This window comes from Mesocricetus auratus, unplaced genomic scaffold (assembly GCF_017639785.1).
Source record: "Mesocricetus auratus isolate SY011 unplaced genomic scaffold, BCM_Maur_2.0 Super-Scaffold_100003, whole genome shotgun sequence".
Lineage (NCBI taxonomy): Eukaryota > Metazoa > Chordata > Mammalia > Rodentia > Cricetidae > Mesocricetus > Mesocricetus auratus.
In genome coordinates this window covers 45,138,453-45,161,925 of record NW_024429188.1, presented here as the reverse complement: position 1 = coordinate 45,161,925, position 23,473 = coordinate 45,138,453, and the positions used below count along the sequence as shown (strand labels likewise).

Here is a 23,473-nt window from a genome sequence, read left to right as displayed (position 1 = left end):
ATAATTCCCCTTTTTACCATTAAAAAAGATTGGCTGTGATCACTAGCCAATTATAAACAATCCCATTTAAATGAAAACAAAGATTTATAAACAAGATGGGAATTGGGACGTCGCTCATTCCAAACTGCTTCCTGCTGGAAGGGGGCGCTGTTTATACCATGGGGATCATGACAAAACTCAGAAACCTGTATAAGTCCATATTTTCGGGGTCTGTAAGACTGCATCATCTTCGCTGTTTCGATTGTTGGAACACCTGGTCCACTGCTTCCGGGGGTCTTGGTTCGTCAAACCACAAAAGCCTGGAAGGAATCCTTAGCTTTTCATTTTCTGTAGAAACATAAATAAAAATTCCTTTTCCAAGTAACATATCCTTACACTTAAATTTTGAAGTCAAGGCATTTTTAAAAGATAGAAGTTGGATTAATTCAGCAGCATTTATAATCAAGTGTACTTTAGCAGCAGTTCCTTCCTGAGCAAGCAAAAAACTGAAAAAACACAATAGCGTACAGTATCCAGACTCTCTGTGTATTTTCCATCTTTACGTGGCTTATTTATTTATCTATTATTACTTTAATTCTTTCACTTTTATTTATTTTTCTCTGAGACAGGGTTTCTCTTTGGAAACCTGCCTGCCTCTGCCTCTGGAGCAATCCTACCGGCGTGCGCCACCACAATGCCGGCTTTTGTATTTATTTACCACTTTGTCGTTTCAGTTTCTCTCTCAATCTCACATATATTTTTAAACACACTGTAAACCTTTAGAAGTTTTCCTTTATCCAAGTCTGACTTTACTGTAAATCTTTATGTTTTTCTGGCCACGTGTCTTATCTGTAAAACCGCGGCTGTTTTAAACTGCTGTTTCAAGATGGCGGGCATAAGCGTGACCCCAGCTTACCGCCTCAGTCCATGCTGACCTCCAGCAAAAGCTGCCATTTCCAGCTGTACGTACACACCTTTCAATCGTTAGCAGAGTCTCTTAAAACAACCTTGCTGTTTTTTTTTTTTTCTTTTTACGCTGAGTCAGGAAGACTCCAGTAAACGAGCCACGTGAATCTTGGCTTGTCGATAGCAAAACAGAGCACACCTGAGAAAAATGCTGCTACCAAAATCTGTGCTTCTCTCCGTTCTTCTGTTTCTAAAATTCCTTTAAAGCTTTTGTTGTTTTGCATGGAAATTCAATCCCGCTCCTGACAACCATTCTATTAAGAGAAGCTTTTTCTTTTGCTAGCCGCTTTGGTTTATCCCCCGCCAGTCGCCTGGGCTCTGCTGCGCCAGCCTGGTTCTAGATCCGCATGAGTCCCAAATAAACACACAGGAGGCTATATTAATTATGAAGCTGTTGGCCTTGTTTGTCTCTTACTGGCTAGCTCTGCCTTAAGTAATTACCCCATAATTGTTAATCTAAGTATGTTTCTTACCGGAGAATAGTTCCGGGCGTCCTACCCCCATGGCGTCACATGTTGACTCTCTTGTGTTTCCCCTTCCCAGAATCCTCCTCGACTCCTAGTCCCTCCTATCTAGGTTTTCTATTGGCCAGACAGTACTTTATTGACAAATGCACAGGCAAATAACAGGACTTCCCCAACAACCTTCTTCATCTCTTTGGATTTATTTTAGTTTGAAGTCTAATTTGTTCAGTACTAGGTTAGCTACACCAGCTTGTTTCTTGGGATCATTTGATTGGAAAATATTATTCCAACCTATTACTCTGAGGTAATGAGTATCTTTGAAATTGAGGTGTGTTTCTTGTATGCAGCACAGGACAGATTCTGTCTTTGTATCCATTCTGTTAGCCTGTATCTTTTTATAGGCAAATTAAAACCATTAATATTGAGGGAAAGTGAGGACCATTGAGTGTTAATTCTTGTTTGTTTTTGATTTGTTGTTGTTGGTGTTTTTGTTTGTGGATTTACACTGCTGTTTCCTTTGGCTTTTGGTAAAGTTGAATTATATATTGTCTATGTGTTTGTGAGCATAGTTACCTTCCATAGGTTGACGTTTTCCTTCCAGTACTTTCTGTCCCATATTTCCTGGATATTTTATGTTAGGGATTTATTGGATTTAAGATTTTCTTTGGTGGATGAATCTATTTCTCCCAGAGAATCCTCAACTCCTGAGATTGTCTCTTCTAACTCCTCTATTCTACTGGTTATGCTTGCATCTGTAGTTTCTGATCATTTACTCGCCTTTTCTATTTCCAGCATTCCCTCAGACTGTTTTTTTTTTATTGTTTCTATTTCAACTTTCAATCCTTGCACTATTTGAACTGTTTCTTGCTATTTTGGTTTGTCTTTTCCTCCATTTCTTGAATTGTTTTCGTTGTTTTTTTCTTCCATTTCTTTAAAGGATTTTCTCATTTCCTCTTTTAGGGTCTCTGTCATTTCATGAAGTTGCTTGTAAGTTTGTTCTCTTCTGCTTCATCAGTGTTGTGATGTTCAGATCTTGCTGGTGTACAGTCTAGATTCTGGTGGCATCGTATTGGTATTTCTGTTGTTGAATTTGTTCTATATTATCGTCTTCCCATCCCTTCTTTCAGTGGGTACAGGTGGAGTCTCTTCTTTTCCTGTTGGGTACTGGTCCAGGGTTGTCTTCTGTTGGGTGCAATTAGGTCCAATACAATGATGAGTATCACGGTGGGTGCAGACAGGTCTGAGGTACTCCCTCTTCTGGTGAATGGGAGCTCTGCTGTCTGCACTCTGACTTCTTCCCCCTGCCCTGAGTGGGGGTGGGAGTAGACCTGCTGTCTCAGCAGGCTCCTGGTTGCTTGGTCCTCCTGTGGCAAGTGGAGCTGGTTGTAGTTAGCAAGCCCAGAGATCCCAGAGAGGGCAAGTGGAAGGAAGTAGGAACCAAGATGGGTGCCTGGAGCTCACCTCTACCCTCTACCCTCTGTCCTCTAGCCTGAGTCTGCATTTTGATTTTTAATGGAGTTGTTAATTTTTATATAGAAGCAGAACAATTTTATATGTTAGCTAATTTTCTGTAGTCTATCCTCATGTGTGAGACAAGTTTTCATTTGTTTCTCTGAGATCCATAGCCTGGTTTTAACTTGGTAATTTTTCCCCTTTACTCTTCATGTGTTGGCTGAGTTCTTTATATATTCTGTATATTACTTTTCTGTCAGATGTATAGCTGGCAAATTTTCTGTCAGATGTATAGCCCATTCTATAGGCTTCCTTTTGGCTTGGACAATTGTTTCCTTAGCTCTGCAGAATCTTTGTAGTTTTATGAGGCCCCACTTGTCAATTGTTGGCCTTTATTACTGAGCAAATAGAGCCCTATTCAGTGAGTCTTTCTTACACTCATGTCTTGTATTATATAACTTGTTTTTCTTAAAAATTTCAGTATTTCAGGTTTCACATTTAGGTGTTTCATTAATTTCGAGGTGTGTGTGTGTGTGTGTGTGTGTGTGTGTGTGTGTGTGTGTATGTGTGTTAGACACAGGACAGGTCTAATTTTATTCTTCTACCTGTAGACATCCAGTTTATTTACCCAGCACCATTTGTTGAAGATGCCATCTTTTCTCCAGTGTACGTTTCCGGTATTTTTGTCAAATATCAGATGTCTGTACTAGGGTTTGGGTCTTCTATTTTTCTTCCATTGGTCTACATGTCTGATTTTATGCCAGTCTCGGAAGGTTTCATTACTATAGTTTGATAATATTTCTTGAAATCTAGAATGACAGTCATTCTAGCATTGTCCTCTTTGCTCAGGATTTTTTTTCTTTTGTGATTCCATGTGAACTTCAATGTTTTTTTAAAATTTCTTTAAAGAATGTTTTGGATATTGTGGTGGTTGGGACTTTCATTGGATTTGTAAATTGCTTTTGTGAGAATGGCCATTTTCACAGTATTAATTCTACTAAGAGGCACAGATTTCCATCTTATTTTATCCTCTTCCATCTCTTTCTATAGAGATCTAAAGTTTTCATTGTAGAGCTCTTTTACTTCCTTAGTGAAGTTTATTCCTATATATTTTATTTTCTTTGGAGCTGTTGTAATTTTGAGTGTGCCACATATTTTCATGTGCTTGTTAGCTGTTAGTATATTTTCTCCCTACTCTCCAGGTTTAGGGATTTTTATCATGAATTTAAGTGATAGGACGTATATAAAAGATTATGATTATAAGCAATGTCATATTGGTAGAAAAATCTGAACCTTCAGATAAATGGCTTCATACTACTGTGAAGAATGTACCTGATAGTTAATTTAATGCATACTGGTTAAAACTTTGGCAAACATCTCATAAATTGGTGTGAGCCATGTTCATTAGAGCCTGCCACTCAAAATATAATGATAGTTATTTTGACTATTTACAAGGGATTTGGAAAGGTTAATATATGTAGTGATATTTTTGGATGAATCAATTATATAAATTTTATAATTTGAGTTCTGAAGCTGCAGATGTGACGAGTTAGTTATTTACTGGAATGATTTTGGCAGAGCCCTTAGCTTACAATTCTCAACTATGGCTTTGTTATTCTTCACAAATAAATTTGAGGACTGTGCCAAGTAGCTGCAGGGCCCTATTATGCCTTTCCTGGGTGTTTGGGACTTTTCATGGTACACTGCAAATATTCCTCTATAAAAATATTCAAATCTCTTACAGAATTATTAAAATTTGAATGTGTGGCATTCATTTATATATTATTATGTAAGCTGCAGTGATTCCTATTTTATTTGGATTTTAAAAGAAATTAGCACATTACAGGAAGATTATAAAAAGTATCAGGTGACCTACACCTTGTACCTACTACATGTAGTGGATATTAGTTCTTCATTTCTGTATATAATCTCATCATACTGTGTATTTCTTTCAGAATTTTATCTTCATTAAGTAAATTCTTAAGAATAAGGTGTTCCTTGTAATGATTTTTGTAATGTCTATTTTATATAATGCAATCTAGATTAATTTACCTCTTTTCCTTCATTCCATTGGGGAGCCAAGGCCTTTTTAGTCTCCTGGTTTACTCCTTTTAATTTTCATTTTCCTTCTTAATATATACCATGACTAATGAATCTCTTATGTGCTAGAAAAACCTTGGACTAGGCCTTTGCTTAAGCAGTTTTTGGGTAAATCAGGGTATGAATGGTTACTTTTGTAGTCATTTGACTTTTATTTGCAGCACTGGGAAGCATAATAACCCTCTTACACTAAAAAATAAAATAAAAGTTCAGCATCCAAAAGGGGCCTAATAATCACTATTCCAAACACAGCTATAGACATTGTAGACAAGGAGACCAGACTAGATTTGGGATGATATGCAAGTCAGTGGCTAATTCTTCCTTTTTCATCTGTATTGGCTTTCCTTAATATTCTTTCTGTGTTTCTTGTTTCATTTTTAATTATTTAATTTTAGTTAGTATACTGGTTAGTTTTTTCTTCTTATTTATTCTTCCGTTATATTTTACATCCCAATTTGAATTTCCCCTCCATCCTCTCCTCCAAGTTCCTCCTCCCACCTCCCCTTTCCCTCAGATTCTCTCCTCCTCTGTTTCCCTTCAGAAAAGGTCAGGCCTCTCAGAGATACCATCCAAACATGGCATAACAAGTTATAGTAAAACTGGGCACAAACCCTCATAGCAAGGTTGCAGGAGATATCCCAGTAGGAGGAAAAGGGTCCCACAAGCAGGCAAAAGAGTCAGATACATCTCCACGCCTGCTGATAGGAGTTCAAAAATTCCAAGTTAACCAACCATAGAATGTATGTAGAGGGTCTGATGCAGACCCATGGTTTCCACTTCAGTGTCTGTGATCCTGTATGAGCCTTAATTAGTTGATTTTGTGGGCCATATTTTCCTGGTGTCTTCCATACCTTTGGCTCCTAAAACCCTTCCAAACCCTTCCACTCCCTCTTCTATGGGGTTCCCCGAACACTGCCTAATGTTTGGCTATGGTCTCTGTATCTACTCCCATCAGCTGCTGGAGGAAATGTCTCTGATGACAGTTGGTCCAGGTACTCGTCCAGTGAATATAGAAGAATCATTTCATTGACTTTTTATTTTTGTGGGTTTAATTATTTTTTATTTTGGCCAGTTGTGTTTGGGTTTATCCTAGGTCTCTGGACTATTCAGTCAGTGTTAGGCCTCAAGTTGGACCAGTCAATTGTTGACCATTCCCACAAGCTCTGAGCTACCATTGTCTCAGTGCAGATTGCAGGCAAGAGAGGTTGTGGGTTGTAGGTTTTATGTCTAGGTTAATGTCCCAATACTACCACTGGGAGCATTGCCTGATTACAGAAGATGGCCAGTTGAGGCTCCATATCCTCCATTACTAGGAGAACTGGTTAGTTTTATTGTCAACCTGACACAAACGGGGAAACGTCAGCTGAGGATTTGCCTAGGTGTTTTGGCCTAGAGACATGTCTGTGGCGTGATTTCTTGATTGCTGCTTGATGTGTAGGGCCCGGGCTACTGTGGCAGGCACTATTCCTAGGCTGTGTAAGAAAGGTATCTGAGCATGAGGCAGAGTGAGCAAGTTAGTGAGCAGCATTTCTCTATGGTTTCTGTTTCAGCACTTGTCTGACTTCCCTCAGTGATGAACTGTTGCCTGGAAATATAAGCCAAATGAATACTTTTCTGTCTCAAGTTCCTTTGAGTCAGAGTGTTTTATCACAGAAACAGAAAGCAAACTGGAACAGTTCACATGCAAAATAATAGGTTTCATTATGATGTTTTCATACATGATATCATTTTAATTTGTTCATTTTATCTCCATTACTGTCTCTTTTTCTCTTTGTCTCCCCTCCCACTGTTCTTCCTTACTGCTTTCAAATAGTACTCCTGCATATAGACTTTTCTGCATGTTAGAGAAAACATACACCATTTGTCTTTATTCCTCATTACCTTCTCGTTTCCTCTTTCTCTACCTTCTCTCTTCAGAGAGGCCCTGTTCTACTTTCCTAGTGTGTGTGCCACATATAAGAGAAAACATGTTTATCCAAGTGGGGCTTACTTCACTTAACATGATTTGAAGTTCCACCCGTTTCCCTGCAAGTGACATAATTCCAGTCTTCTTATTTTATATTAACTTCCTCAATCTCATTGCATGTCCTTATCTTCTATCATAGACATTTTTGAATCAGTGTGACTTCCCTACCTCCCTTTCCATAGAATGTCTCCTGGAAATCTTTAAAATCTTCTTCTTTATTCAAGCTATAATCATAGCCCTAATCCTTTTATCTTACTTGCCAAGAGAGGATAGGTCTTCGGATTTCATTGTTGAGGGCTATTGCTCAAGTCAAAACCAGAAGGGCTCACTGAGACAATGAGTTGCTTACAAATCTCTGGTTCCAGGAAAGTGCGACACAAATTGTATTTGTAGACATTAATTTTTTAGATAGTCTTGAAGCTTAATCAAATTGACTTTTAATTTAGGGATGGTAATTTGCCAACCCTGAACATAAGGAAGAAATTTCAAAATATGGATAAATCTCAGAAGCATAATTTGACTAATGAGTTTCAGAAGTATTCAGATATAACCATTTGGGTAGAGTTTAAAGATCTGAAACCAACAAAATTGTGTGTGTGTGTGTGTGTGTGTGTGTGTGTGTGTGTGTGTGTGTGTGTGCGCGTGCGCATGTGTGCGCACGTGCAGTGCATCACATGAATCATAAATACTGAATTCCTTCTTATAATGTAACTGCTTATAATGATTGTCTCTGAGTAGAAAGGAGTTGGTGCCTAGACTGAATCAATTTAATTATAGTGGTTAACTTCTTTAACTTTATGATTTAAAGCTTAAATCATTTGGCAGAATGAACTGGCAGAAATAGGTCATGAAGATAACAATAACTGGGTGCTTTTTTCAAAAATAGTTTCTCTTTATGTTTGAGATATTTTATAGATTAATAGGATACTCATCATAACCCAAACAAAACATGTGTGTAGAATGAATCTGACCCACATGCCATCTTTATCACTTTGCTATTTATGGAAGCAAATATTCTCTGTGGTAGAAAACAAAGTGTCTTCATGTCAACAGGTTGGAATCTATTCCATATGTATCTGGAGGCTATTAATGCAATAACTGTTCAGGATGAGTGATCTGGATTTTAACCAAGATGTAAGCCGGTTTTCATCAACCTTTATCTATTTACTTCCCTTTGCAAAATCACTGCATACCTTCTTGACAATATATACACATTACAGTTACTTCTTTATGATCTTTTTTCTATCATACTTACATTACATTTTTTATACCCCTTGTGGCTTCATTGACTCATATACTGACTCAGCTTGTTCTGATTAGATCTAATTATTTCATAATCCAATTGACCACTTCTATTCATCATGGAAGACTGTTCGCGGATTTGCTATTGGCTATCTCAACACTAGGTTAAAACCCCTAGTAAGCATTGTGTATTTCTAATAAATAATATGATGTTCCTAATAATTGTCTTGTGCCAAGATCAAGGCTGTCATGTACTTTTCTCTTGACCTTGAGCCCACTTAGTTATGAGTTATGAAATGATTCATATATTGAACCTCCAGAGGGTAGAGATTATATTTACTATATATTCTTAGCTCCTTGATGCAGTCCTTGGAACAGAATAACTATTAATATGTGCTGAATAAATGTGTCAATAATGATGTTATTCTTTTCAGTGAACACAGTTTTCCTGTGGTTTCTAGGGTGATGTGAGACTAGTCTTAATGCAGTTTAGATACCACAGTGAGAGGGAAACTTTCAGAATACTGAGTTTGTGATTAGTTAACTTTGAGTTTCACCCTGGTTTTCTTCTTCCTTTAATTATAATTTGATTTTTGACTTCCCAATGTTTTCATTTTATTTTTTCAAAAATCTGAACACTTGAATGCCAGTTTCTAGTTCCTTTTAATAACTGGAACATCTTTGTGAATCTGTGCAAACTGTCTTCATATTTAATTCCTATCTCTGTGCTTTGTCATTTCAGTGTTGATTTTAGCACATTACACTCAGTCATCATTGCCTATCTGTAACATGCTTAGTTGAATTTCCTACACCAAGTCCCAAAAATACGTCTCTCATATACCTTGAAGGTCTCCAAATCTTCCTCCAGGTTTGGTAAATAGAGAAACTGGCAAGACTTAGCCTATAGTTATTCTCATGGATATAATTTATTATGGTCAAAAGATAAACCTACATTAGAAAAGAGGAAAAGTGTATGTGGTAGAATCCAGTAGATAGAAAGCATCTAGGGATCTTCTCCCAGTGGAGTTACCCAAGATCAACTCAGTTCTTCTAGTATTGGTTGTGATAAAGGCCGAAATGCTTCATTTTTATAGTGAGATAGCTAGAGACTGCTTGCTAAGACTTTTATGAAGGTTGCTCATGAAAGCCACTACTGCCTAGTACATCCCAATACTTCACGGCCTCAAAATCAAAGCAGGGTTTCAGCATAAACTCTACTATACAAGAAAGCCAGACACAGTGAGCCATTTTCTTAATTCAGTGTTGGTGACCCTTGCAAATTCCAAGTTCCAAGGGTCCACCTTGCAAGGAAGCCTCTCTTAGAACAATGATCTCAGGGCTGCTTTGTTAACTTCTTTCTGAATACTACATTAATACAGTTATCTTGCCTGGGTGATTACCTTCATAGAATGAAGCTATACTAACATGTTGCTTGTCTCTAGGAAAAACCTTGTAACTACATTGTAATTTTCTTAAAGAGTTACTAAGCAATTGTGTCAGGTTGAAACTCTGTCCAGGACCATATTCTCATGCTGTCAAAATTCTATACCTGGAAAGTATTGTTTACCTTCTAATAGCTAGAGATAAAAGCTAATTCTCCTGCCAGCATTTTCCTCTCAGAGAGCCTCAGTGTGACTCTGACAGTGGCTCATTTCTTACCTTTTCTGCCCGTGACTGTATCCTTAGCCATGTTGTCTCACCTGTGGATGGGCCTTTGTTACCATTTTCCATAGTTGAAGGAATTCAGTTTCATTTGGTATGTTGTTATGATCCCTCTACACACTAAGCTTCTTCAGTTCTCTACCTTTATCACTTAATATGGCTGAAATCTTTGCTCTAGAGTATTATTCTGTGCTACTTCCTACTACACTGTAGATATTACTATAAATATTTAGCATATAAACTTTAAAGCTTCTATTGACAACCACAGTTGGTTAGTTTGCCCTTTTTGCTATTAGGTTATGTGTGAGAAATAAGTTATGGCAATCAAAGAATACTAAAATACCTTTGTTCTTAGCTCGCCATAGTGGCACAGACTTTTAATCCTAGCACTTGAGAGGTAGAGGCAGGCAGGTTTAAGGCCAGCCTGGTCTGCATAGGGAATTCTGGGACAGCTAGGACTACATAGAGAAATCATGTCTCAAAAACCAAAATGAAACAAAAACCTAACCAAAACAAAAATCTTGCTTATTGAAGTAGAATTGAGAGTTCCAGAATTCTTTCTTTTAATCATTTTTTATTTTAATTTTAAATAGCTTGTTTTACATGTCAATCCCAGTTCCCTCTCCCTCCCCTCCTCCCTCACTCCCCTTCCCCCCCACCCTCCCACCCTATTGCCAAATCCTTCCACATAGGGGATATCTAGAGTCTGTCATTTTACTCTGGGTAGGGTCCAGGCACTCCCCTAAGAGTCCAGGCTGAGAGAGTATCCCTCTTTGTGCTATAGGCACACGAAGACTGTTTGTATTCCAGGGATAGACACTGATCCACAGCTCAGGGCCCCATAGGTTGCCCAGGCCTTCTCGCTGACACTCACATTTGGGGGGTCCAGATCAGTCCCATGCTGGCCTCCCCACTGTCAGTCTGGGGTCCAAGAGCTCTCCCCTGTTCAGATCAGCTGTCTCTGCTGGTTTTGCCAGTCCATTCTTTGCCAATTTGCTCATCACTCCTCTCTCTGTCACTGGGTTCCTTGGGTTCAGTTCAGTGATTAACTGTGTGTTTGCCTCTGCTTCCATCAGTCACAGGATGAAGGCTCCTGGATGGTTATAGACATCAAGTTCATTATCAGGAATGGGCATTCGAGGTGGTCTCTCCACTATTGCTTAGCTTGCCAATTGGTGTTATCCCTTTAGATCACTCGAGTTCGCTCTGGTGCCTGATCTGTATTCGATCCTATGATTCCCTCTTCTCCCTATTCTACCCCCACCCCCTCAACTTCCTGTTCCCCCATGACCAACTCTCTTCCTCTTCACCCCCTCTCTTCTTCCCAGGTCCCACTCCCCCCACCCCTCGCCGTGTTCCCCATCCATTCAGGGGATCTTGTCTCCATCCTCTTCTCTTGGGTACTATGCATATATGCATATCTTTTAGGTTCTTTCCTGTTTCCCAGACTCTCTATCAGTGGAATTGCAGACTGGCACTATCCTGATCCATGTCTAAAATCCATATATGAGTGAGTACATACCATGTTTGTCTTTTTGCGACTGGGTTACCTCACTCAGGATGGTTTCTTCCAGTGCCATCCATTTCCCTGCGAATTTCAAGATTCCATTGTTTTTTTCTGCTGAGTAATACTCCATTGTGTAAATGTACCACATTTTCTCTATCCACTGTTCAGTTGAGGGGCATCTAGGTTGCTTCCAGGTTCTGGCTATTACAAATAATGCTGCTATGAACATAGTGGAGCAGATTCTTATGGAGATGACAGATTTTCTTAGTAAAAGAGATCTTTCAAGTTTTAATTGAGGGTAAAGGAACTTATCTGTAAGTGTACTTTGTAAACTTATTCGGAAAGTTTGTTTCATGTTGATTCTTCAAAAGATAAGAGAACATGGAGCATATCCACCGACAAATTTGGAGCAACTAAGCAATTTAAGTTTGATATAACAAAAAGACCACTGCAAGATTATAGATATTAGGAGCAGTGACAAACTCAGCCAGACTTTTGAAAATTATTTCATTTCCATTTGACCGCTTATTATTTTTATTACACATCTACACATATAAATGGAGATTGTAATTACGCCATTCCCCCTTCCCTTTCTTGCTATAATTCCTCCCATTTACCCTCTTGCTCTCTTTCAAACTAATGGCCTCTTACTTATTGCTACATCCATACCCCCCTACACAACCAGAAATGTAAGACGACACTTTCAGTCCTTATAATGTTGCATGTATGCATGTTTTCAGGGCTCACCATTGGTATTGGAAACCAATTAGTGTTTTCTTCCCACTTTAAGCCTTCCTTAGTAGTTCTTTGTCTAGGCTTGAGGCCTCATGTGTTTCCCTTGTTCCATTAGCATATCGATTGTGTCATCTTGTTCAAGTGTTAATTATGTATCTATGTTGTTAAGACTTGATGGATGAAGCAGCCTTGACAATTTAAGGCGATGAAATCTCACAGCACACTTCCTGTTCCTTTGGCTCTTATAATTGTTTCACTCCCCTTCCAAGCTGATTGCAGAGCCTTAGGTGCAAGAGTTGTGTTATAGATGTATCAGTTAAGAGTGAGTTCCACAACTCTGCATTTTGATTGTGGCCTCCATTACAAAAACCCCTTGATGAAGGGTAAGGACCAACACTTATCTGTGGGTATAATGACAAATATTTAGAAAGTTAGGAATTAGGCTAGTTTAGTAAATGGATGGTTGTAGGTTCTCCTCCAAGATCGGTGACTTTACTAACATTGGGTAGTTGACCAGATTTCCGGTATCAGGCATGATTTCCGTCTTGTTGAATAGGAATTAAATTTTAGAGAGCTGTTGATTACCACCAATATATGCTTGCCACTGTTGCACACTTAGAGTTTTCCAGACATAATAGACATAATACCTGCGTAGTATTATTAGTTGCTTACTTCCCTTAGAAGCATGTGTTGTTCCTTCTTGTACCATAAAAGCATATATGAGGAAGAGGCTTTTAGGACAGATCCAGTCCAGGTCTTCTGAGTCTTGTGTATGAAGTACATTGGTGCATTTACCATTAGAGTCTTACCTTGCACCTGTGGGGGAAGATCACCAAAAACAGCAACAGTAGTCCTGAATGTTTTGGGAATTTCATGGACACCTCAAAAGAGGGCTTCTCATGCCTGGTGTTACGGATTTTTGTATGGTCTATGGCTCCTGGGGGAACACAGATGGAAATATTTCATTTAAAGCATATGTATTTTTATACAGGCTTTTATATTGTTATAGATATTTCTAGGAATATAGTTAATGGTATGATACCTTAAGACTTTTTCTGATACCCTTACTATCATGTTACCTTCTTCCCTCCTTCTTCTGAATTTGTGTTCTTTCTTTTAAACCCATTCTTCCTTAGCTCATTTATACCCTGCTATTCATCTTTCTATTGCTCCTTCCCTTGTAACAGTATTTTAAAAATTTTCCTGATTAGTGTACTTTCTCCAGAATATGTATGTATGTATGTATGTATGTATGTATGTATGTGTATGTGTGTATATATATGTATATATATATACACTCATATCTGAAGATTTGGAGCTAGGAACCTCATATGTGACATCTTTGTTTCTGGGTTTGTATTACATCATTCAATATGATCTATTCTATTTCCATCCATTTGCCTGCAAATGTCATTTTTCTTTACAGTTGCATAGTATCCATAGGATATATGTACAGTATTTTCATAATCCACTTTTTAGTTGAAGGATATTGGTTGTTTCATTTTTTAATTGCTGTGAATACAGCAGTAATGAACATGGCTGAGCAAGTGTATGTACGGTAGAATGTCTAGTACTTTGGACATATGCTGAGGAGTGATGTAGTTGGGGCATATAGTAGGTTGATGTTTAACCTTTTGAGGATATGTACACTGATTTTCAAAGTGAATGGACCAACAGTGAATGAGTGTTCTCTTTTCCCCCACATCCTCTCCAGCTTTTACTGTCAGTTGTGAGTTGTGATCTTTTTCATTATGACTAGGGTAAGATGAAACTGACATCTAGGTAAAGATTTGTTATGCCCTACCCACTTATTTTCTGAGTGTTCTCCTCTTGAATCTGTAAACTGAGTCCCTAGAGAGATTGCTAGTAGCCAACCTGTATTCTTTTATCAGGTTTTGCTATATTGAGATTTGTTTTGTTGGCGGTTTAGTTTAATTTTTGTAGGATATATATGTATATATGTTTTTGATTTACAATATCAGTTGAAAATTTTAGAAGTCTGAATCCTAATTCACTGAATGTTGTCATTGAGCACTGTAGCACTTTGGTGTAAGGGTTGCTTTGTAATTATATTAACTGGGGATGGGTCTTTGCAGTCACTTATTCTCAGCAGTCTCGCTTTCTCCCCCCCCCCCCCCCCATCTATCTATCCTGCATTTGTGGCTTGGCAATTATCATTAGATTGGGGAAATTCTTAGTAGTTCAATGTTTTTCTTTTCTGTTCTTTTCTCTTTTCTTTTTCTATCCTGTTCCCTTCTTTTCCTATAGCACTGGGAATTGAACTCTGGGCCTCACACATGCAATAAAAACACCCTCCCACTGAGCTGCATCCAAAAATCTCTCTTTTAGCTTTCCTTTCATCATGGTGATTCTCATCACCTTTCATAGCTTTAGATTCTCTGTTTTCACTTTTCGATCCTTTTTTTTTTTTGGTTTGTATTTCCATTTTAAAAGTACCTGTTGCATTTCTTCATACTCAATGATGTTTCTCTCCTCTGTGTTCAGTTCTTAAAGGCTTTCTTCCTACCTATTCCAGTGTTTTGACTTTAGCATTAGTTGTTATGCTTCCTTAGATTTTTGTATCTATCTTCTGTCTTATTCATCTCTTCTTTTATGGTATTCACTTTTGTGTATTATAGCCTTTACTGTTAATCACGGCTGTTTCAAATTACTGAGTTTGTATTTCTAAAATCTGCATGTCAAAGTGTGGTTTTTGTTTCTTCTGCATCTTTCAGCTGTGTTTTCTGACTTTTTGTAAGCCAGACATGTTGTAATAGATAAAAAAAATTACCGGAGGTGTATGTACCTTTAGTATGAAGCTTTATGTTTAGTTCAGGTTAAGTTTGTGTTTTTGACTGTCCTCTATCTTTGGTTTGCCATAGAGATTTAGTTAATTGTGCTGTTCCTTTAGTCAGAATGAGAACTGTTAGTTTGCAGAAGGCTTATTGATGTGGTGGTGAGGTGCCATGAGACGGGGGAGTGTTGCATAACTCTTGTGATTTTTTTTGTCTACTGTACTCCTGGCCTGTGACCTTTCCCAGTGCCTCTCAGTTTATTTTTTGATGTTCCCTTTTAGAAGAGACTGAGTATAGAGTTGAATGTTTTCTCCAACTACTTGCTTCATTTAGATTATATAAAACTGTAGTCATTGGAGTACAATAAAATTAAAATAGTTTCTGTTAACCAAAGTTCTAGGTACATGGCAACTTTTCTTCAGCCTTTACTAGAAGCATGAATTCGTGAGGAGATTATTCTTAGACTTCTACTCTGGAAAACTGATCGCATTCTCAGCGTAAAACTAGTAGGGAGCCAAAACCTGTGGTGTTCCCTGATAGGGTTGGGCCACTCATTTTTTTATTAATTTTTTATTTACATTAGAAACAATCTTATTTTACACATCAATCCCAGTTCCCTCTCCCTCTTGTCCTCTCATGACCCCACCACCACCATCTCCCTACCCAACCCCCATCTACTCCTCAGGGATGGGGGGATCATCAAAGTCTGTCACAGGCCACTCATTTTTTTTTAACTCTGAAACTCTTAGCATTTCTTTTTCATTTACAGATTAGGTTTTCCTGCTCTCTCCTGTCCTCCTCCCCCTCCTCTTCTTCCCTTCTCTTTCTTGAGGGGTTTCCATGGTGTTTCTACCCTGGAGTTTCTACCAGAAAGTGCTGACTATGCAGTCCGTTTGTCCTCACGGTCCTGCAGCAGTACTTTCCCTCTCAATCTCAGAACTTTGGTCGTCTACGGAGTTGTTCGGTTTGTTAAGCATTTTTTTGTTGTTGTTGTTTTGTTTTGTTTTTTTGTTTTTCCCTCACAGGGTGTCTAGAAGTGAACATTTTCAAATTTCTTGCATACCAAGTCAGAATAAAATATACTTTTTGAAAACTGAAAATATTTCTTTTTGTAAAGTTTTGGTCTCTTGTAAATGTGTTAGAGTAACCATCTAATTAATATACTTCATTTAAAAAAAAGAATATAACAGGTAAAATCTGTGGGAAGATTATTTTTTGTTTTGTTTTTTCTTAGATCCAAAATGCCCAGGAGATGTGGATTTTCATAACAGTGACTGGGACATTAAGACAATCACAAGCTCCTTAAAATTCTACCTCAGGTATGTTTTGCTTCAACTAGGATTTGACTTTTCATGATTGATGAAATTTGTCTAGGAGGATTTCTGTTTAATAAGATGTTTTATGTTTGTCTTTGAGACAGGGACTAACTATGTAGCCCAGGCTGAACTGGGACTTGATACAATCATCCTCTCTCAGTTTCCTGAATGCTAGAATTATAGGCATAGGCCACCACCTCAAGCTCTAGAAAACAAATCTTTAGTATGAGGATTTAACATAGAAAGTATTTGTTACTGAAAAAATATTTTTGAAAAAAAAACACTGTTCTTTCAAACCATCCTCTTGTGGATGTAGTTCAGTGGTAGAATCCTTGCCCAAAGAGAGAAATAGAAATAAAATAAAGCTATACCATACTGTCCTATTTTAACCCACATAATTGGAAATATAAAGTAAAACACAAATTTGGAGATCAATGACATGATAGCAGTAAGAAAAAGGATTAACTTACTAGCAAAAATTGGGGATACACAGTGCTAATAAAATTAATGTCCTATTTATTGCTATAAATATATGGTCTGGAACTCTATTTAGATCAGGCTAGCCACCAACTCACAGAAATCCCCTGCCTTCCTCTGCCTCTGTACTGGGGTTAGTTAAAGGTGTGTTCTCCCACATGTAGTACTCCCTTCAGTTGCTCACTACCATTCTTTATGTTCTATAATATGCACCATAGTTTCAAGTTCAAGTGTTTTCTTTTCATTTTTTGTGGTCTTTTAGCAATAAGATTGATATCTAAACTCTGCTCTATATCGTTATTCCAAACAGTCAGGTCATGATATTGATGGTGAATGACCTTCCGTTATTGCATTATCTTGATGTGGTTCTAGTTTCATATAACTATGAGTGCTCTTTTTTTGTTTGTTTTTGGTTTTTACGAGACAGGGTTTCTCTGTATTGTTTTGGAGGCTGTCGGTCCAGCCCGGCCTCTAACTCACAGAGATCTGCCTGCCTCTGCCTCCCGAGTGCTGGGATTATAGGCGTGCACCACCACCGCCCGGCGGGTGCTCTTTTTAGAAGCATGTCCATTCTATCTATTTTCCAAAAAAGGGAAATGCTACTGAAGGACTTATCCTGTGATAGACACTGTGCTAGTTGCTGTCATTGACATTTCCATTGATATTTTTTATCCCAATACCTGTGTATCACAGGAAGTGGGATACTCCTTTTTTTTTGCAGGTGGGGAAACTGAGGTTCTCACTTCCAAAACGAAGTATGTTTGTGGTTATAGCTGTGCTTTCTGAACCTAAATCTCTAAGTTAAAAGGTCACTTTTCCTGGGGTCTTGTTTTTCCCTTAGTACCTGTTTTAGGAGCCTTGGGCAACTTTGGAATGTGTGGGTAGTTTAATAAGGAAAGAGTAATGTTAAATGAATAGTTTTCAAAGACTTGGGATAATGACAGTTGTCAGTGAGTAAGTGATACACTGCACTATTCCTATCCTCCTTAAAAGGAGCCAGTATTCTCAAGGACATATTTCAAAGGCTTTCTTCAATTGAAATCCTTTCTAGCTCAAGCCTAATTAACAAAAGGGAAGGTCAAGGCTAAAACTATAAGTGGCCAACACATCTATTAAGAGTTGATCATCAATGGGATTGTCATATGTGTTAGGCTGTCATCATTATTGATTTCTTTCAATTTGTTTCTTAAGAAGAGTTTGTTTTGACTCGTGGCTTAAGAAAGCATCCAGTCCATCATTTCAGGGGAAGTGGTGGCAGTAAGAACATGAGGTCACACTATATGTGCAGTCACGATGCAAAGCTTATTTATTTTTATTTTTGTTTATATAAAGATTCATATCAGTGGCATAAATGGTAAGAAGCGATCTTGGAAAGAGTCTGTGGATGAAATTCTTTTATTGGTTATGATCATGACAGAGAAAGGAATCTGGTTTGGGCAAACAGACAACTGAAATCCATTGAGAATAAAGTAAATGTGCTAGGCCATGGGGCCACTTAGGTTTGTCATGGATAAATAGTGTTTATTAAGAAATTAGATGTAGGACCCTTCTTGTGCCTTTCAATGGCAAAATTGTAATTCATGATGCTGTGCTGGTACTTAAAACCACAAGAACAGATGCCCCTCTGCTCCAGGATAGATGACAGAGTGTTGGGAAACAGCAATACAGTGCTTTATGGGACCCCCTTTTGTCCAGTAGTAGATACCACTGAAATAGAGTCAAGTCAATGGCCAAAATATTAAAATGAGTATATTTCATATAAAAATATATATTTTCAATCTCTGTGGAATATAAAAAGATCTGACCCATGAGCTCACATGCTTATTTGTGTTAGTAAATATGACTGCTGTTTGTAGAAAAATGAAGACACTGCCATGCAAGTGCAGGTTAAATATGAGACATGCACAATATGAAAAATTTCCAGCCTCTGTAGGTATTTGAGTTTTCAAGTCCTCTAGTGTAAAAAGAGAAAGGAACCATGATAACTTCCCAGAGAAGAAGGTCCAGAAAGACCACAGAGGTTAAGAGAAAAACCAAAATCAAGTGATTCAGCAAAATCCAAGAAATAAGTCTCAAGGAGGTTTGTTAACAACTTGAAATGACACAAGGAAGTCAAGGAAGGTAAAGAATGGCAGTTGTCTTTGTATGCTGCATTGAGGCAGTCACTGGTGGTATTGGTAAGAACAGCTTCCTTGGAGCAGTTGTGGGTGAGTCAGATTTTAATGGATTAGAGGTAAACCAGGGGATTCTGGGACGAAGAAATAGAAATGTTATGTATATTACTTTCTATAGAAACCTGGCTGGAAATGTGTATAATATCTCATCAAATGATCTTGTCTGTGCTCCTACCTCTGTGGTTAGTGATTTCCCAACTTTTATTTCCATCCCAGAACTTGCCTCTTAGTTTCAATCCTGCTCTACTTCATAGGATTAATGGAAGGGTCAAATAAAACAGATACAAGAGCACTTTGGAAATTCTTCAGATCCATCAACTTGTAAGCACATAGTCACATTTAGAGTGAGTCTATTTTAGGTGTGGCAGAACTGTTTTTTATTTCTTTACCCTTTTGGGAGCTAGTTAGAGACCTTGCTGGAAGTCCCAGCATATATATTTGCAGATCTTCTTTTAAACTTAGATACCACTGGTCAACTGTGAGATGTGTGTAATCAGGCTAAGCTGTGGGGCCTTAGTACTCATAAAACTGAGAGTCTAAGATCTGGTCACTTTCTCCTCCAAAATGTGATCCTCTTCATTCATTTCAGGAATCTTTCAGAGCCTGTCATGACTTATAAGCTTCACAAAGAGCTTGTCTCTGCTGCCAGTAAGTATGTGCATTACTAGTTAAATTGTGTTGTTCTGCTTTCATACCAAGTCTGGTGAAAAGCTAACAAACTGCTTTGAGGGGAAAATTCCCAGAATAAACTCATATTTTGCCCACTGCTAAATGAACATATTTTTGATTGATAACTTTTCGAGGTAGATCATTTTGATAACCAGTGTTAGCTGTATGCTTTCAAGAAAATTGGCCAACTGGAGGCATGTGGTGTGGACTTCTGGACTCTTTCAGTGATTGACTTTGGAAGGCAGCAACTATAGTTCCTTACACATAGTAGGTGGGAAAAAGGCTTCTAACCAGAAGCTTTGCTTGGGGCTTTAGAGTCTGCCTGCTGTGACTGTAATTCTGCCTGCCTCTGAGACTGTCTTGTCCACAAACTTCCATTCCCTACTTTCCAGTGTATTCTTCCCTCTAGGCCTATATTTTGTTTCTTTTGCTTTTTAATTGTTCCTGGCAATTGTTGGTTTGGTTTCTATTTTTTCTCATTTATTCAGTATGTCCGGGCTTATTTATTTACCTGTTTCCTCTCTTCATCATTTTTACTCTCTCCCCTCCTCTCCTCTCTCCTTTCTCTGTGCTCAGGTGTGTGTGTGTGTGTGTGTGTGTGTGTGTGTGTGTGTGTGTGTGTGTGTGTGTGAGACCTCAGAGCCAAACCTTCTGTCTGTGTTCTCTCTGCCAGAATCTGACAACCTGGATTACCGTCTGGGGTCTATTCACTCCCTAGTATATAAGCTACCAGAGAAGAACCGGGAGATGCTGGAACTGCTAATCAGACACCTGGTAAAGTAAGTAACTGCTTGGGTTTCAGAAAGTGTTTCAGTTGAAGGTTTGGAGCACATAGGAAAACTAAAGAAAAACTGACTCCCAACTCATGGAGCCCCATCCCCCAACTTTTTCTTGTGCCATCTGAGTATTCTCTGAGTGAGGTCAATTTTGCATTCACCCTGTATGTATTCTAGAATCAATGGTCCCCTGGTCTATTTTAGCTTAATGGTAGCAGTAAGGTAGTGTGCTGTGCACTAGGACCAGACATGAACTTTACTGTCAAACAATCCTAGTTTGGGATCCCAGTTCTATAACTCCTTTAGTTGTCTAATCCTAAGCAAGCCTTTCTGAGTCTCTATGTGTTCATGAAGTAGGAGTGTCATGGATTCAAATGAACATAGGAAAGCCTGTGAACTTTTAAGAAGTGCATTTTTTTCTTTTGGTCAGGCACAGTCTGTGTGTCTGTAATCCTAGAATTTGCGCAGAGAGTGTAGAAAGACTGTCAGTCTGAATCCAGACTATACCATTACGTAGTGAGACCTTGCCAAGGAAAGAAAAGAAAAGAAATGAAGTAAATAATGAGAGGAGGAGGAGAAGGGAAGGGAGGGAAAATAGGAGGAATTGATGGAGAGAGGGAGTAGGGGGAGAGAGAGATGGATAAAATGAGATACACTAGGATCTGATCACCCTCCTGGCCTGGTGTGGTAGGTGGCAAGAGACTTAGAAGGGGTGTACATGCTCCATGATGATGCATCATGGCAAATATTCAATGTTGTGAGCAAAGATTAATTTGCTTGGATCAAAACAAAGACAGAAAGACTGCAGTTCCGAAGTTATAATGTTTGGAGTGCTTATTTCAGTTCTGTTGCTAGCTCATTTCATTGGCCTGCCTGTCTCCAGGCCTCTCCTGGTATTTTAAGCAGTAATGTGCAATTAATCTTAAAATAATAGTGCACCCTAAACATATATTTAGCAAATAAGATTATCTACACACTCCCAAAATTCATTGTGCTACATTGAACCTTATCTAGAGAGGATCTAACTCTTAAACTTCAGGCAGTTAGTGATGGTGAGATCTCAGACAAAGGACCGTCTTGGCTGATCCTGTGATACATATTAAACACTCTGCCTGTCTGGACCTCAGGTGTTCCTGTGATGGGAGATATCTCCAGAAATCTCATCCAGCTTGTACCTTCTAAGATACATTTTTATACTTCTACAGCAAGTGGATATTAAAGATGCTGATATAGATAACAAGCATGGATAACAAAAAGATAGATTTTAGTTTATTGTTGATGTCTGTAGCTCCAGCTAATAAAGAATATTAAGAGACATGTTCTCTTCAAAATGTACTTTGATGCAATCTTAATAAAAATACAAAAATCAACAAAGAAATTATTTACACATTAATTTGAAGTTTCTCTATGAAAAGTAACTTTGAGTTCAATTTCTAGGTCTAACTCTAATTTGTTATGTGACCTAAAGAAAGTCCTTCCACTCCTCGGCCCTCAGTTTGTTAATGTAGAACTTGTTCATCTATAGCTGGAAGGAGCAGAGTCAGCAATTTTATGATGTATTCTTCTAGCTGTGACTTTCTGAAAATCTAATGTGATGAGCCCAAGAACTCATGATAATGTTCCTGCTGGTAGTGAGTGATGGGATATCTGCCTCCATCTTCCCATCTACCTGGTTTACTTCACCATTCTTGCTCTTCAAAATCTTCAAAACAAAAAAGAGATACATATAATTGTATCACAGAAATAGGAAGACTTAAATGTGTGGAAATTTAATACTCAGTCTCACCATAGTAATGAAATGCAGATTAAACTTCTACTGAATTCCAATTCATTGACAAATTTAAATTCACGTTTTCTATCAAGGAGATTACGGAAAACGGCACTCTGATTTATTACAGTATTAGTTTAGTATGCTCCCAGAAGACTGGGATTCAGAACTATTTAACACATGTGCATATTAATTTTCATTTTAGCTTACCAGTCACACGATTTGCTATTTCCTCTAAAGATACGTCTCCACAAATGAAAAGCAGTGTTGGTCAGTGCAGCATAATTTTAATTACAAAAGTTGGACATAGTACATGTCCCACAATGAGGACTTGTTGAGTGAATAAGGGTATATTCCACCATGTAATATTGTATACTCATTAAAAAAAGAATAAGGACTTTGTCTATGAAGGATTTTTTCTCATGGGATACATTATACATGTTAGGCTATAAAACAAACAACAACAACAACAAAAGACCTAAATCAGGGGGTGTAATATTCTAAGTTTTTTTCTAATAGAAGAGGAAAATTAAAAATGTAAGAAATCATACACTTGTTAAAAATATGTCAACTGAAGCACAATGTGATTTTAAAAATACCTAATGATTCCACAAGTTAAATATATGGTTCTGTGTGACCTGGTAATTCTATTTCCTCATTATATACCCAAGGTAAATAAAAACAGATGTCCATGCAAAAACTTACACACAGATGTTTATAACAGCTTTATCCATAATTACTCAGTGGTGTAAATAAGTCTAGCATCTGTCACTATATAAGTTGATAGATAAAATATTGCATAGTGATAAGGAGTTGCTGATACTGGGTGTGATCATTTTTTAATGGAGCGATGAAAGCTTCTCGAGTTAGACATTGATAACAGTTATATTGCTCTACGAATATACTGAAAGCCATTGAATAGTCTTTGAAAAGTCTTTCAAATGGGGAACTTTATGGCAGATATACCTCAACAAATTTATGAGAATGGCTACACTTGGGGAAAGGTATTAAGGACATGTAGGAGATAAGGACAAGAGTTAGATTCCTCTAAGTCACATTCTGATATAGTTTTTACTTCCAATCAATGCTAATTTGTACAGATCCGAAAGTCAAATTAAAACAAATCTTAAGAATCCCAAAACAGGACACTGAAAAAGCAGATGGATGTTTGTCAACTTCATGTTAGAAGCACACAGAGAAAACAATTATTTCAACTGAGTTGTCAGCACATGCCTCTGACTCATCCTTAATGAAACAACCTTGGAAAACAAGAGCTACAAAGAAATTTCAAGCTTTAACCTGTTGGTTAATTAGTAGTCATATGAATATGATCTAAAATACACACGCATTTCATAAGGAAGAAACAAATATGTATGTGCACATATATTTGTATGTGTTTATATACTAATTTAACAGAAGCTAAGG

At 37.9% G+C, this 23,473-nt stretch overlaps 1 protein-coding gene across 3 annotated transcripts in view; it reads left to right on the top strand.

Annotated features, from left to right (window-relative positions):
• Positions 1-23,473, top strand: part of Ophn1 (oligophrenin 1) — a 326,237-nt gene that overhangs the window by 226,537 nt on the left and 76,227 nt on the right. For 2 of the 3 annotated variants that reach the window (XM_040744230.1, XM_040744229.1), the window contains 3 exons: positions 16,103-16,187; positions 19,425-19,483; positions 20,178-20,283. In XM_040744230.1, coding sequence (XP_040600164.1) covers positions 16,103-16,187; positions 19,425-19,483; positions 20,178-20,283 — 250 coding nt within the window. Of the gene's footprint in view, positions 1-16,102; positions 16,188-19,424; positions 19,484-20,177; positions 20,288-23,473 lie in introns of those variants that run through there. The other variant, XM_040744232.1, reaches the window with a different exon arrangement.